This window comes from Silurus meridionalis, chromosome 22, assembly GCF_014805685.1.
Source record: "Silurus meridionalis isolate SWU-2019-XX chromosome 22, ASM1480568v1, whole genome shotgun sequence".
NCBI classification, from domain to species: domain Eukaryota; kingdom Metazoa; phylum Chordata; class Actinopteri; order Siluriformes; family Siluridae; genus Silurus; species Silurus meridionalis.
In genome coordinates, this window is record NC_060905.1 from 6,108,758 (window position 1) to 6,121,886 (window position 13,129).

General features: G+C 36.6%; 2 protein-coding genes across 3 annotated transcripts in view; one reads left to right on the top strand and one right to left on the bottom strand.

Annotated features, from left to right (window-relative positions):
* Nucleotides 1–3,865, top strand: part of rhbdf1a (rhomboid 5 homolog 1a (Drosophila)) — a 46,476-nt gene extending 42,611 nt beyond the window's left edge. Inside the window, exons 17-19 of one of the 2 annotated variants that reach the window (XR_006923771.1) lie at nucleotides 1,081–1,180; nucleotides 2,500–2,653; nucleotides 2,761–2,899. Coding sequence is in view for 1 of the 2 variants with exons in the window: in XM_046834969.1 (XP_046690925.1) it covers nucleotides 1,081–1,184; nucleotides 2,500–2,653; nucleotides 2,761–3,180 (678 nt within the window). In the remaining variant the exon portion in view is untranslated. Of the gene's footprint in view, nucleotides 1–1,080; nucleotides 1,185–2,499; nucleotides 2,654–2,760 lie in introns of both variants that reach the window. The other variant, XM_046834969.1, reaches the window with a different exon arrangement.
* A 2,514-nt stretch (nucleotides 3,866–6,379) lies between these two features.
* On the bottom strand, nucleotides 6,380–10,272 carry aanat2 (arylalkylamine N-acetyltransferase 2). Its single transcript, XM_046835076.1, has 3 exons — nucleotides 10,001–10,272; nucleotides 7,810–7,964; nucleotides 6,380–7,125 (listed from the first exon to the last, which is right to left on the bottom strand). Exons 1-3 carry the CDS (start codon nucleotides 10,188–10,190, stop codon nucleotides 6,820–6,822), a joined length of 651 nt encoding a protein of 216 aa, XP_046691032.1. The 5' UTR covers nucleotides 10,191–10,272; the 3' UTR covers nucleotides 6,380–6,819.
* Between the last annotated feature and the right edge of the window lie 2,857 nt (nucleotides 10,273–13,129).

The following is a 13,129-nucleotide window of genomic DNA, read 5'->3' on the forward strand; positions in this document are numbered from 1 at the left end:
TTGAGGTTTAAAGGCCCAGTAGTGGCAGCTTGGCAGTGCTGAGATTTGAACTCACAGCCTTCTGATTAGAAGTCCAACATCTTTCACACTGAGCTAGCACATTCATGCACAAGGTTGCATTAGTACACTAATACTCCCTATTTCCATATTATCCAGAAATAGGAGTCCTGAAGACAGCGATCTGGGATTATCAACCATTAAACAATCTTTCCATATTGATTATGTTGCCATGAAGTACATTAATGACCACTGCACTAAGATTAAATTAACATTAATGACAGACCAAAATGAACATACCAAAGCCTTATGTTATAAATCCTGGTTTGCTTTTTTTCCCCCTGTAGACCCCATCAGCTAGAGCAGATCTCAGCTCCACATCTCTGTTCTTATACCACATCTGACAAGTAGTTTCCAAACAGGAAAAATCATCCAAATGGGCTAATAATGTTTCACATTACAGCAGCTTCTATCCAATGATTTGAAATGTTTTATTATTAATGCGTACCTTTTAATGGGTTCTCTTTTGCCTAGAAACATCCTTTTCTAATTTAAAAGCACATCTTCAATTCAGACATTTAAAAAAAAATGTCCCCACAAAAATGCTCATGTGGTGTTTGACAGTCTTGTTCTATAAATACTGCATTTGTTTCCTCACAAAATAAATGCATTACGATTTAAAACGGAATGTTTTGTATCTCGTAGCATGGCTTTGGGGGATCATCTCTCGCCTATTACGTAAACTATGAAGAAACGTCTTCGTAATTACATTTTCACATTAAGCACATAATGAATTTAGAATAGGTATTAAAGCAAAGCAGCCTCCAAGCCTTTCAATGCTCTGAACCTTGTCCTCATGTCCCCTTTATGCCCACTGTACTTTTAGTTTAATAAGACTGATTGTATTAGTCACTTCAGTTACATAATTCTACTACAGATTAAGTGAAACCATTGCTTGTAAAGGCCACATTAATCTGGCCTGGGTCAACCAAGGTCTTTTCATCGACCCCATAATGAAGATATCTTCTATAATAGTAGATGACTAGTCAATATTGTTTTTGCTCTTTCCCTTGTTAACACCAGGTACACTGTATGGATGATGTTTGTGGCCTGCTGCCTTTCCTGAACCCAGAGAAACCTGACCAGTTCTATCGCTTATGGCTCTCTCTTTTTTACATGCTGGGTGAGTTTCATCACCGTATGAGCTTTTGCTGTATTTCCTTTTTTAAGGTTCTAATTCACATGTCTATAAATTTACCTGTACTGCACTTTCAGGTTTTTTTACCTGTACAGTCTAGATTTTGATCTTTCTAGTGTTCTGGTATTAAAAAATAAAGAATAAAAATAAAAAATACTTTTTTTGCTTTAAATTGTAATAAATGATAATAAATAAAAAATATAAAATAAATAATAAGAAAAAAAAATAAGAAAAAAAGATAATACATAAAAATCAATTTATCAATAATTTTCAATAAATAAATACATTTTTATGTAAAAACAGAATACAATTTTTTTTTTTTTTATAAAAAAGATAATACCTAAAACAAATGTAATACATAATTTTCAAAAATAAATATATTTTTAATGTAAAAACAGAATACAGTTTTTTTAATAAAAAAGATAATACATAAAGAAATTGTAATGAATAATTTTCAATAAATAAATGCATTTTCATGTAAAAACAAAATACAATTGTAGTTTTTCTTAAATAAAATAAGATAATCCTATTTATATGACTCAATGGTTAATTTACAGGGTTATCATGTTCAGTTCTTGTTATATTTTAGGTCAACAGGAATATTTGCTCACTTGATTTGTTTACACTTTTTTGGTATTATGATAGTTTAATATCGATTCAGAAAACATTGACCTGGGAGTAATTACGCAAAGAGTAAAGTGAAGTTTCTTTTCATATTGTATGTCCTGGTGATCTGTAAGAAGTCAGCAGGTTTGTCTTATCTGTTTTGAGAAACAGCTGACTCTAATTCTTTAAAGAGATGCAGTGTTCTGAGTCTGGACATTAATTAACAAAGTGCTCACTTGCTGGGTTCAGAGCTCTCCTGATTTCCTTATTCCGAAGCACGTTTTACAGATTCGCCCGCTTGCACGTGCCTCTGATATCCGCAGCTTGTTAAGCCGTTTCAGACTTTGCTTCGAGCACGTTTGTCATCCTTATTAACAAAGTGCACTTTCATGGCTGCACGTATTGGTTATAGTGATAAATATTGACCATCTGAAGCAGCTCATAGAATTTCTCAGAATAAACTGATTCGATGCACCAAGCGATGAGATTAGTGGTTAAAGGAGGCATGTTATCCTGTAAGAGGAACGTCGTTGACGTCATTCTATATAATGAAGTCAGTAAGTAACTGCAACACAAATACGTATTTGGAAACACTTCCTGGAGTAGTAAAGTGCAGGCGTTGAGCTTAAATTCCCAAATCGAGGCAGAGGTTTGTCAAAAAATTTTAAGAGAAATGAAATGTATTTCTTTTTTTCTAGGATTTTGCACTGCCTCGTTTCGGTGATATTTCAAATGACAATCTTGAGAGATATAGAGAAGTTGGCTGGTTGGCTGCGTATCTCCATCATCTACATCGTTAGTGGGATCACGGGGAACCTGGCCAGTGCCATCTTCCTGCCTTACAGAGCCGAGGTGCACACTACACACCTTCTGTACCTCTCATGCTAAATAAAAAGGAATTGTGTATTTATATAGGTGTGCTTTTTGGGTCGGTTCTGATACCCTCTCTCTTTACCCAGGTTGGTCCTGCAGGCTCGCAGTTTGGCATCCTGGCCTGCCTTTTTGTGGAACTCTTCCAGAGCTGGCAGATCCTAGCACAACCATGGCGGGCATTTGCTAAATTGCTGTGTGTGGTGCTGTTCCTCTTCGCCTTCGGCCTGCTGCCTTGGATCGACAACTTCGCCCACATCTGCGGCTTTGTGTCAGGTTTCTTCCTGTCGTTTGCTTTCCTGCCCTACATCAGCTTCGGCCGCATGGACATGTACCGAAAGCGCTGCCAGATCCTCGTCTCGCTCACGCTCTTTGTGGGCATCTTCTCTGGTTTCGTGGTGCTCTTTTATGTCTATCCCATTAAGTGTGAGTGGTGCGAGCTGCTCACCTGCATTCCCTTGACAGACAAGTTTTGTGAGAAGTATGACCTGAATGCCCATCTCCATTGACACAGCTGTGAGGAAGCCAAGGCAGGGCTTTTGGGGATTTCATTGGAGGATGGAAGGGACTGCCTTGCTCTCCCTGCTCCCCCTGACACATAGATGATGGCATCATGGTTGATGCTTGTGCTATGTTTTTTACTCTTTTACTGTACATTGAAACACCAACTTTGACCACTCGGATGAACGTTAAGAACGCTTACTCAAGAATGTTCAACCTTGTCCTCCACTAGTTTTTTTTTTTTTTTTTGCTTGTTCGTTGTTGGTCGTCTGTGAAACAGGGACGGTAGCCCAAACCGCCTCTCGAATACATAATAGTCTCCGAGACGGTGAGAAAGTATAAGCACTGGTACAACACAAACAGAAGAATAGATATAACTAGATGTGTTATTTTTTACTTTTCATATTTTATCATGCCACGAAATCAGGCAAAAAAAGTTTTACCATTGTTCACATAGCTGTTCCAGGGACAGAAAAACAATCTGTACCACCAGTGCCTTGGTTTAAAAAAAAACAAAACAACAAAAAAACTACCATATTTTGGTTACGTGTTAAGCACTCAAATGTTATTCTTTTATTTGTGTACTGCTTCAAATGGAGTAATGATAAAATATTCTATAAAAAAAGGGTCGTGTTTTAGCTACCCTCTCATTTTACTTTTTACAAAATACAGCTTTAAACAATCTTCACTTCATTCTGTTGTCTGGCTTTTTATTGGTTGTCAGTTTTTGAATCTAAAACAAATAAAGAAGTGTAACATAAGTAAGTATTTTTCCCGGATTCCATGCTTCGATAGGAGGAGCCTGATTAAACTACCAATCTCACAGCTGAATCTTTGCAAAGGTGTTACAAAACATGGATCATGCCATTTTGGTTATATGGGGGTGCTCAGTGTCTGAATTTACATAGAACTACCGTTTTTTTTTTGAAGTTAATATACAGCGTATTATGATAATACTGTAAATAAAAACGTGAAAAGAAAGAAACGTTTAATAAATATTTTTACATGCGTGAATAAATTTAACCCCCTGTGACAGATTTAAGTTTTACAAGGATCTACAAGGATTCAAGGATCATGCCATTTTAGTTTTATAGGGGTGCTCAATGTATGACTTTACATAGAACTACTGTTTTTTAAGTTAATATACAGCCTATTATGATAATGCTGTAAATAAAAACGTGAATAGAAAGAAACGTTTAATAAATATTTTTACATGCGTGAATAAATTCAACCCCCTGTGACAGATTTAAGTTTTACTTTCCAAGTAAACGACAGAGGAGCATCTTGGCAGCAGGAATTGAAATATTTAACGATGTCTCTGAGGTATATTCTGTTCTGATTTCATTCCGTAAATTAATTTTGTATAGTTTTTCAGTGCATCGCTGCTTCGCTCTACTGCGCTCGTTGATTGCTGGGTAATGTCACGTGACGTAACTGACCCCTCCCTGTCTAAAAATAACCGTGAACATAGACACTTGACGAATCCCTCGTTGTTTTGCATCTCAGCCTTTGTACAGACAACAGAGCACGCCGGGTGACAACTTTCGCACCATCAATCAACCGTGACGTTTTCTACAGGAAATTCTACTTCACAATATGCTTTAAACCACAAAGTATTTTTGGGGGACTTGCAGTTTATGTTTACGCCCCAGGCTTTCTCATCACAGATAAATACACATAATTCACTTTCATTCTTATGTTCTGTAAAAGCTCCTTTGAGACAATGTCCATTGTGAAAAGCGCAATACAAATAAAATAAACAAACATACTGTAGGTTTCTACTTATACAGTAACAGTTGTTACATTAAAAAATAGGTAATTTCCCTTTTATTTAATTTATAAGAACATTACAACAATAAAAAGCCTAATTCAATTTGATGCAGATCTAATTTTAGGACATACAAGAAGTTTCTACATTTTATTACTGTTAGTAGTTTTGCTGCATTTTTTAAATTATGGTTGTTAATATCTTAAAGTGTGGGAGCTCAGTGGTTAAAGTCTTGAAAAAAATTTAATCGGTAGGTTGTAAGTTTAAATCCCAGCACCACAAAGCTGTCACTTTTGGGCCCCTGAGCAAGGCCCTTAACCTTCAATTTCTCAGTTGTATAAGTGAGATTATTAGAGAAGTCGTTCTGGATAAGGGCATCTACCAAATGCCATGAATATAAATGTAAAATACACAAAACACTTAGGTTTGAAACGCTCAAATGGTTGAATCGATGGATTTTATTCAGAAGAAACTGGAAACTAATAGTACAATATAACAATTTATTTACAGTACCAATAGTCATACATATCATGTGATTCATATCTGGTGTTATCTTTGAAAATAAGAAATAAACACAAATGAATAACAAAATAAAGAAATACAATAAAATGACAATGTACAAATTACAATGAGTCACACCGTGTGTTCACACTAACAAGTGACAGTGGTACCCTCTGTACAGCATTGTTTGTTTGGGTCACATGGGAAGCGCTAAGCGCTAAATTAAAAGGAATTGTTTGTTAGCTTTATTAGCAGATCACTAGCAGATCACTAGCAGATCACTAGCAGATCACTAGCTCTATACGCTTACCAGAAATCTATAGATCTTTTTCTAACTAGACATACGAATGAAATAGCACTTTACACAGTGTGAAAATTAGCTGCTTGATTCAGGTCGCATGTAAGTTTCACGCTAGCTTTTAGCAGCTCCAGGTACTAGCTACAGAGATTCTCCAAAGAAATATCACCAGTTTTTGGTACTCCAGTGTTTATTATTTTTTTAAATGCCTCTAAACAGTTTTAGGTTGTATATAACAAGATACACTATATTGCCAAAAGTATTGGGACACCTGACCTTTCCTGCTATATGTGGTTCTTTTCCAAACTGTTACCACAAAGCTGGAGGCACTTAATTGTACAGGACGTCTTTAGATGCACTATAATCAAATTTTGCATTCACTTGAACTTGGAAACCCAAACCTGTTCCAGCATGGCAATGCCCCTGTGCACCAGGTGAGCTCCTTGGAAATCTGGTTTACATGCTTTGCCAGGAAGCTCTTTAGTGGTCTGCTATAGAGTTTTGATCTCATACCTTCTGAACACCTTTGGGATGAATGTGAATGCTTTATAAGCACACTCTTAAATGTAGTGGAACATCTTCCCAGAAGAGTGGAGGGAATTATAAGAGCAAATTGGCACTAAATGTGGAATGCAATGCTCAAAAATCACATACCGTACTTATGACCAGGTGACCCAATACTTTTGGCAATATATTGTAAGATGATTATGTAGTCATCGTTATAATACTTTCTTTACTTCAGTCCAGCAGTACTTGTGTAATAGTAATTGCAAAAGAACTAAAGCTGTAAAAGGGGGCATTAAAGATTTTTTTTTTTAAAGGCAATGCCAGCAACTATTCAAGCCATTGGATATAAGAACTGTAGCAGGTCATGTTTAATTTGCATAATCTTAAGAAAATATCAGCTTGTCAGGATGCATTGTGTTGATATGCAGATCAAATTGATTTCAGTCTCTGGTTCAGATAGCACTCATTAGGGTGATATAGTTTTTTTCTTTCCTGAGCCTTCAGTGGCTGCCCAGAATCTGTACAGTGTTGTCCTTTACTGTAAAAACATACCATTGGGATGGTAGGAGCATTTTAGCAGTTGCTTTTACGCCGCGCGTAGGCCAGCCCAGCGAGTGTATATTCCATCTCTCGGAAGCGTAGGGCTCCTACTGTGATCGCTGAGGGCCCTTTGTCCTTAAAGCCAGCCTTTTCATAAAAAGGTACGAGAAACTTCTCGCACACGAGCAGCGTTCGGCGTGGACCTGGAAGGCAGCGTAGATACTGCAGGTAACGCCAGAGAAGGATGGAGCCTTTGCCTTGCTGGCGACAGTGCCGGTGGACAGATAGCACGTGGATGTGTACAGCTGGAGGGTTGGGTATGTGACGTGTCAGAGCTTCCTATATGAATAGACAGACAGGTGGCATATGAAATCATTTATGATTATTTAATTCGGTGTAAATGTTTGTATGTAGTTAATATAACTTTATTAAAGCAAGAAGAACATAATGGACCCTCATAGATGCATGTAAAATACATTTTTAGCTTAATTTTTTTCTATAAAACTACATTTATCAAGTTTATCCCATTTTACACTAAACTAAATTCTATTGAATGAATTTTACATCTTCCATCAACCTGCTCATGTGCTAAATTATCCATAACCCTGAAAACATTCCTGTTTGGGGCACATGTAGAGCCACTGTAGGAAGCCAAACGAGGCCTGCAGCAGGCAGCATAATACAGGCCCTGATTCTGTTAACCAGGTGGAGGAGTGGTTTGTTGGCATGGTAGGTGGGTCTCAACTATGGGTGCCCCACACGGAGGAATGTTCGCCAGGTATAGATAATTTAGCATTTGAGCAGGTTGTTAGGATGTAAAGATGCATTCAATATTATTTATTTTGGTGTAAAAGTAAATTTTGTTATGAACAAATTCAATACAATTTTTATTTGATCTTCACCCAAAAAGGAAAATCCTCAGTCTATTGCGAGACATGAACTCTTGAAAGAAACATCATGAAGCTCAAAAATTGCAAGACAGAGTGAAAACAAGAGGACTGTTCACTGATACGTATTCTTTACCTGTGCAAGTCTTTCTTTATCCCAGCCAGATCCTATAATGAAGCCCACCAGCTGTCCTTCCTCAAACCAGCCCATGGATAACTCGGGACACTGACTTAAGAATTTCAGCACTTCGTCCAACGTGAGTGGACACTCTCCAGACACTGAGATGAAAGCTACATACAGACAGGCATGACGAAAGGGGATTCAGTTACTGAGGACAAGAGAGATGATCCTGCTTTTATATGCTAACACAAACAGATTATCACCAGATCAGCCAAGAGTTCAAGTGTCTCTAATCACAATCAAATTAACCCGGCCCTTCTGAACCTATTTGTGTCCAACATCAAGACATGTAAAGTGATGTGCAGGGTGTCCTGAGAGTCTCCATTCAGGGAAATGAAGCCAATTGTCTCCAAATATTTTCTTTTCTTTTCTTTTCTTTTCTTTTCTTTTCTTTTCTTTTCTTTTCTTTTCGTTTCCATTGACAACAATAAGAACAACTTAAAATCATTCTCATGGCTGGATTAAGAGTAATTATTTTATGTAAAACTTATTAACAAATAATAATAAAAAAATCTTCTGTAATAATTTAAACTCTAATATTCAGTCCAGGCTTCTAAACCCATTTCACAGACACACACGTGTATGCATGTATATATATATATATATATATATATATATATATATATGTATATATATATATATATATATATATATATATATATATATATAATCACAAGTTATTAATTTACACTTTAAGTATGATGCTGCTTTAAGAGAGAGAAGGATTTTGAGAATTTTGAGGTTAAATATAACTCTGAGTTCGACGATTGATTTTATATATATTTTTTTATTAATCGCCATTGGCCGATTGTTCTGCACATTAGGACAATTATTAGGCAGACTCACCAAACCATGCGATTCTGTTCTGCTTTTGTGTAAGTGGGCCTAGCTCTTTCATACCAGCAGGTGGCAGTAGTCTGTATTCGGCATCCGAACAGTAGGGATGGGCGATACTGTACCAACAATTTTCTTTTCGATCTGATACCAAGACAAGTATCGCCGATATCGATACCGATATCGATGCTTTTATGTAATATGTATAAAATGTTTTAATAAAAATCGTACTTTAAAATATATTTAGTTAAAATATCAATACTCATTCAGTGTAATATTCTGCTCCACATAAAATACTGTAATATATTCATATCTGAAACAATCTGTATGGTATAAAGTGAAGCTCTGAAACGATGCTCTATAGGGTGTTTTACTTTTAGGTGTCATATTTGTGGTATTGGCACATGTATTTGACATGTCACATGAAGCTTCATCATTGGTAACTGGTGGTACAGCAGAAGAAGATATTATAAATATTTACATACTCTATGGCGTATTAATATTAAAATATTCTAAACTCACTTGTTTAAAAAAAACCCCAGAGAGGATCAATAATTTATTTTAAAATCGATCCTTTTGATACAATGCCAGTATCGAAAATATTAATATTTTAGGATTGATATCTCTACCAAACAGCTTTTTGGTCTCCTCTGATTCAAAAGGATTCTAAAGCAAGAAGCTAAATAGCCAATCGGATTCTCTTTCTCGCCAACGAGCTCGACATGCAGAAACAGCTGATGGCCAGGCTTCATGTTCTTCTTATTATTTTTTAATCTGGAATTATATATTGCTTTTGTTAAATATGATGCTGCTTTTGGAGAGAGAAGGAGAATAACAATTTGAGAGAGAAAGAGAAAGTTTTTGGAGCTAAATTTTTAGCAGGCTTTCAAACAGCTGTAGTTTAGGCTAGAGGTGGGCATGGGTACAAAAACATGGTAACCAGTGCACTGATTGGAGAGACTTGTGTTGTTCAATAAATGTTTCATTTAAGCAATTTTCTGTATCACGTCTAATTAATTGAGAATTAGGTTTTATGGCATGAAGGAGAAAAAAAGAAAATGGGCCAAAAAAATCGGCATCATATATCAGCATCAGTATAGAGAGAAAAACCCATATAAGTCGACCTCTACTCTGAACTTCTAAGAATCTTTTAATAGGTAATGAAAATAAATGTTTAATAGGTAATACTTCTTTTTTTTTTTTTACCTGGTTGTAAAATTAAAAAACAATTAATTTTATTTCCAAATGTCACCTGTAGTTAGACAAAGTACAAACCATGCAATAAATCAGGGCCTTCTGCATCGACTCTTACCTTCTCTCTCAATCTCAAACACACTGATGGCATCCTGTGGCGTGAGGTTGCGGAACTCGCTGGCAGGAAGCGTGTGGCGTCGCTGGCGGCGAGGACCGGACACGCTCAATGGCATCTTTAAGTAAAAAGCTTTCAGGAAAGGTGAAGAGCTCACCTGTTTGCTCACTATCATACACCCCTTCTGTTCCATCAGTGTTGCTCTTTGTCGCACTCTCTGTCTGTTCAAACCCTCTCAAACTGTTCCTACTTTTTCTCTTGGGGTCCAATCCACTTGCCCGCCCCTACTTCTCTGACCATGCCCTCTCCTGACCCCAGTCCTGATCCCCTTAAACGATGTCTTATGAAGAGGAACGGATAGACCTGAGCGCACGTGCGGATTAAAAGCCGTAGGAGTCAGGTGAGCTGTTTTTCTCGCCACTAATGCAGCTGAACTGTCTGGGTAACACGATTAACCTTAAAATAAGACCTCCAGGTAAATATAGACATTATTGCATAAGTTATTGCACTCTCAGATTGGCCGAGTTCTTTCATTCTGTTTAATCGATTGATAAATATCAGGTTATAACAGGTTATATTTGTGTAAACGGTTTATTGAATTTTTTTAACTAAACATAAAAAACCAAGAAGCCACGAAATCGAAGTGTAAATTTATGTATAAGACATACAGTGGGTCAAATAAACACTAAAACAGATTGTATAGTATTAACTACTTAATAGATTGAACTGATTGGATTAACTGAATGGGGAGTTTTCAGTATTTTAGGCCTGACTGATGGATCACTCACAGGATGGTTTCTTCCTGCACCCAGATACATAAAGGTAAGTAGATTGGGTGAGATTTCCCTTATGCAAAGAGGGTTAGTAGCTACTGTAAGTAAATGGAAAGATACTCACTCTGACACCTATTTTCTTCACATTTTAGTATTTCTAAATGTGTTTACTGAAAGGAACTTAAAAGTTGCAATCAAAGTAAAGAATTCAGCAATGAGAAAGTATTGGTGCTGGTTTTCAGGTAAAACTACATTCTTAATGTCTGTATGGAGTTCCTCTGCATGTTCTTCCATTGTCTGTTGTTTGGGGGAACTGATGGCTTAAGGTGTTAAGCTTTGGACCAGAAGGTCATGAGTTCAAGTCACATCATCATGAAACTCTAATTGCTGGGCCTCCGAGCAAGGCCCTTATCCTTCAATTGCTCAGTTGTATAAATAGTCGTAAGACACTCTTAGGCCATCTTCCAAATGCTTTAATTCTCCATATGGGTTTTCTCCTGGGTTACTGTTTTTTTCCCCACCTCTAAAAATCATCTTAATCAATGTTACAGCAATTTACTCTTAAATTAATTTTATGTTATTGAATTAATTTGATCAATTGTATCAGTTTTATTTAAAGACTCAAAAGTACCACATTACATTTTTTTCTTACTGACTCCTCTCTTTTCTTTCTCTTTCTTTCTTTCTCCTAAACTTTAAAATTAAGCATAGCATTTAAATTCTCAATCTATTTATTTCTGTGAAGCTGCTTTGTTATAAATGCCACTGTTAAAAGCACTGTACAGTAAAACTGAAGTGAATTGTACACTTGTTGCTTGTGGTAATAGCAGAACATCTGTAAGTCCTGGCTGTTGTCAACAACTTATTTTCTTTCAAGAAAAAGAAAAGGCTTTTTTTCTTGTCATATATACAAGTACAGCACAGTGAAATTCTTTCTTCACATATACCAGCAATTTTAGGAAGCTGGGGTTAGACGTGATGTAGCATCCCCGGAGCACAGAGGGTTAAGGGCCTTGCTCAAGGGCCCAAGGAGAACAGCTTGGATATACTGGGGGCTTGAACCACCAATCCTTCTGAACAGTAACCTAGAGCCTTAACCACTGAGCTTCCATCGTGTTAAACTGTGTTTGTGAACTTTTGCATACAGCTTTAGACGAATAACTTTACAATTAAATTGGTTAGTATGCAATAAAGCGCTGTGGGCTATTCTGTCTAATTTAATAGTAATTGTAATTTAATTGAGTAATTCAGCTGCAGAAAAAAAAATCTTTTCAGACGTATGTGCATATTAAGGAAGCGAATCCCTGTGTGAGCCTAATTTGAACAGCATGAAAGATAATGGGGTGTAATGAGTTCAGTGTGCTTCACTACACATGCATATCTGCAGGTCATACAATTATGCACTCGAGTTAATTACACTGTAGCAGCACAGCACACAAAATCATACCGATGCAGTTTAAGAGCATTAGAAGGCAAAGAAAATGTGATCTTTAATGTGCCTAACTGTGGCATTTCAATTTAGTAACTGCTGATGTGGGTTTCACACACGTTTCGCACGGAAAAGCAGAAAAAGTGTGTGTGGTAAAGACTTGACGAGAGGCCAGAAAAGGATAGCCATAGCTGACATCAAGACTGCCGTAACTCAAATTAGCAATATTTACTATTGTCAAAGACAAGCATCAGGGAACATGCTAAACCATGGGGTAATTGGTCCACAACAGCGATAATCGAGCAGGTGAAGATGAGAATACAGACGCTTCACACCTTACAGAGGAGTTATGTTCCAAATGAATTTGTTTGTAAGTTGTTACTGTGTTCGTTATTGACTACGCATATCTCCCACTTTTGTACGTCACTCTGGATAAGGGCTTTTGCTAAATGCCATAAATGCTAAATGCCATAAATGTAATGATGTGAAATACTATTAAAAAAAAAACAATAAAATATACTAAAACAAATCGAAATACTGTATACAATATTTCGTATTAAGTAATAAAAAAATTCACTTAAAAAATGAATTTGCCTCAGTCTAGTGCGACTCATGTAGACTTGTTACGGTCCACGACTAGCTAGCTGTGGCTCACCTCCATTTTGAATTTTTTCGACCCTGAACAAATTTTACTTTAAGTACAGGTTTGTTCGTATCTGCGAAATAGTGTTCAGTTGCTCAATAATTAGGTATAGTGGTGTTCCTGATAATGGGCTCAGTAAACGTATATATGATAAGTTAACAAGGGCTTCAAGGGCTCTTTATTTCCTGGATTTCTCAATTAAGCTCAGGATTCAGCTCGTATGTACTTGAGTTAGAGATACAGTAGGTAAAATATTGCTCGAATAAAAGTGCTCCCTTTAAACTTTC